Source organism: Pteropus alecto, unplaced genomic scaffold (assembly GCF_000325575.1).
Source record: "Pteropus alecto unplaced genomic scaffold, ASM32557v1 scaffold177, whole genome shotgun sequence".
NCBI classification, from domain to species: domain Eukaryota; kingdom Metazoa; phylum Chordata; class Mammalia; order Chiroptera; family Pteropodidae; genus Pteropus; species Pteropus alecto.
The window spans coordinates 11309612-11311691 of record NW_006442207.1 but is presented as its reverse complement, the minus strand read 5'-3'; the positions used below and the strand labels follow the sequence as shown (position 1 = coordinate 11311691).

Sequence of the window (2080 nt, the reverse complement as noted above, 5' to 3'; positions counted from 1 at the left end):
CGTTAGTGGTCAGGCAATGGCCCTGAGGGTTTCTTTTGTGCATCTCGTCGTGGACGCATCTCTCGGCCAGCACGATACGCTTTGGCACAACCACCAGCTGCAGGGGTTTAAGGGCGATCCCCACAAAACCAGGAAGGCGAGCGACAGGTGGGCGTCTCGGCGGCGATTTCCCGCGAGGCTTTGGAGTTGCGGGGGCTGCGCGCGGCGGTCCAGGCTGTCCACCTGGGTTCCTATGACCTTGCGCTGCGGGAGCACAGAGAGGTCATAGGAACCCGGCACAGGCGGAGTTGGCCTCCACCCCTGGTTCGCACTTGTGAGAAAGGAAGGGAGGGAAGAAAGGGACGACCTACTTGCTGAATCGCCTGCAAACGCGGAAACGAGATCAGACTGCGCTTCGCCACGATGTCCGGAGCATCAGCCAGGAGCCTGGAGAAAGGTGAGGCTTGCCCGCCGCGAGCGGTGGGGTTAATCTCGGCGACCCCCCGGCCGCGGGTCCCGGTGCGGCTGCTCGGGAGCCGAGACTCCGGGAGGGCCCCCTACCTCAGGGAACAGGGTTGGGCTGCAACACGCGGGACCTCTCCACGGCCGGCCTGGGGGTGGCGGGAGGCTGAGGGTCCCCGCGGCTCTCCGGGCCATCACCGCCTTCGCTTCTCCTCGACAGGGAGTGCGCCCCCAGGACCGGTCCCGGAGGGCCTGATCCGCCTCTATAGCATGAGGTTCTGCCCCTACGCCCAGAGGACGCGCCTTGTCCTGAAGGCCAAGGGAATCCGGTGAGGACCGAGGCAGAGGCCGCTACCTTAGCCCGCCGGGAACCTGCAGCTACGGGCGCCGGGAGGTCGGGTGGGGTGGAGGAATGTGGGATGGGTACCCCGGAGCTTCCTTTACTGCAAAATAAATTACTATTCTCAGCCTTTTCCGGGAGCATAGCAAGTTACATACTCTCTCTCTGTGGAGCGGGATGGGGGGACTGCCACAGACTCCAGCAGTCTAGGACACCCCATTTAAATTAACCATTTTATGGATTAGAAAAACTGGGGCGCCAGTAAAGTTAGTGACAGGCAGCAAGCCGCCCTTTTAGCTATGGTAGATCGCTGATTCTTGGTCCACTGCCCTTTCACTTTCTTTCTTTCTTCTTTTTTAAAATTATTATTTATTATTATTTATGCCTATAGCACCTGGTCTTCCTAGGTGGTCTCCCATCCAAGTTCTAACCAGGCCCGACCCTGCTTAGCTTCCGAGATCAGACGGGATGGGGCTCGTTCAGGGTGGCATGGCGGTAGACCATGGACTGTGGTGACTCTACTGGGGCCTGAACCCAGGACCTTATGCGTGTAAAAGCAGATGTGCTAACTGCTACACTATGGGACCACGGCCATGCTCCTTCACTTTCACTCCACTTCTCTATGTTCGGTTTATGTAACTGCTGTTATTCCGTTCCCTTATCGAATAGTCAATAATTAACCCTCGTACAGAGTCCAGACCTTCATCTTCCTGGTAGAGTGCTGAGTTAACTATACACACATGTTCCTATAGGTTGGGTTGTTGGTTGAGTCAAATAAAGTGTCTGTGCCTAAAAATTCAGTCCTTTATGAAGCCTAATTGACACTATCATGGTTATTGGCATATGATTTTGCCATTATAGTGTGTGTATGGGGCGTGGAGAGTGGTCACGGCTGTCAGGTAGTGCAAACGACAGTGGTCTGCTACATTCATGGATCAGTTTTGAGTCCCAGGAGACTTTCATCAAAGAGCTACTAGATTTTACCACACGATATAACCTAGCAAAGCATGGTTTTCTCTAAAGGTGCATCGTTCAACTTGTGGCAGATGTGTTGACTTGTTGGCTCACAATGCCAGGTTACCACCAAACGCACATGTGTTCTGAGAACCTTCTTTATCACAAAAGCCTGGGATCTACCTTTGGTTTTCATAGTATAAAGTTTCAGAAATACTGATAATTCCTTGGCAGGGGGCCTCATTTTTCTTGCATTGGCTTTTATCTGAGTGTCTAGTATTCTCTCAGCACATGAAGCTTCTACTACACACACACACACACACACACACACACACACACACACAC

At 53.7% G+C, this 2080-nt stretch overlaps 1 protein-coding gene and 1 pseudogene across 1 annotated transcript in view; one reads left to right on the top strand and one right to left on the bottom strand.

The window, feature by feature from the left end:
- The first annotated feature begins 243 nt into the window (after nucleotides 1-243).
- The window catches only part of GSTO1 (glutathione S-transferase omega 1), a 9234-nt gene continuing 7397 nt past the window's right edge, over nucleotides 244-2080 (top strand). The window contains exons 1-2 of the mRNA XM_006920882.3: nucleotides 244-436; nucleotides 662-770. Coding sequence (XP_006920944.1) covers nucleotides 403-436; nucleotides 662-770 — 143 coding nt within the window. The 5' untranslated portion in view covers nucleotides 244-402. The remainder of the gene's footprint in view (nucleotides 437-661; nucleotides 771-2080) is intronic.
- Nucleotides 1164-1282, bottom strand: LOC112470142 (annotated as a pseudogene).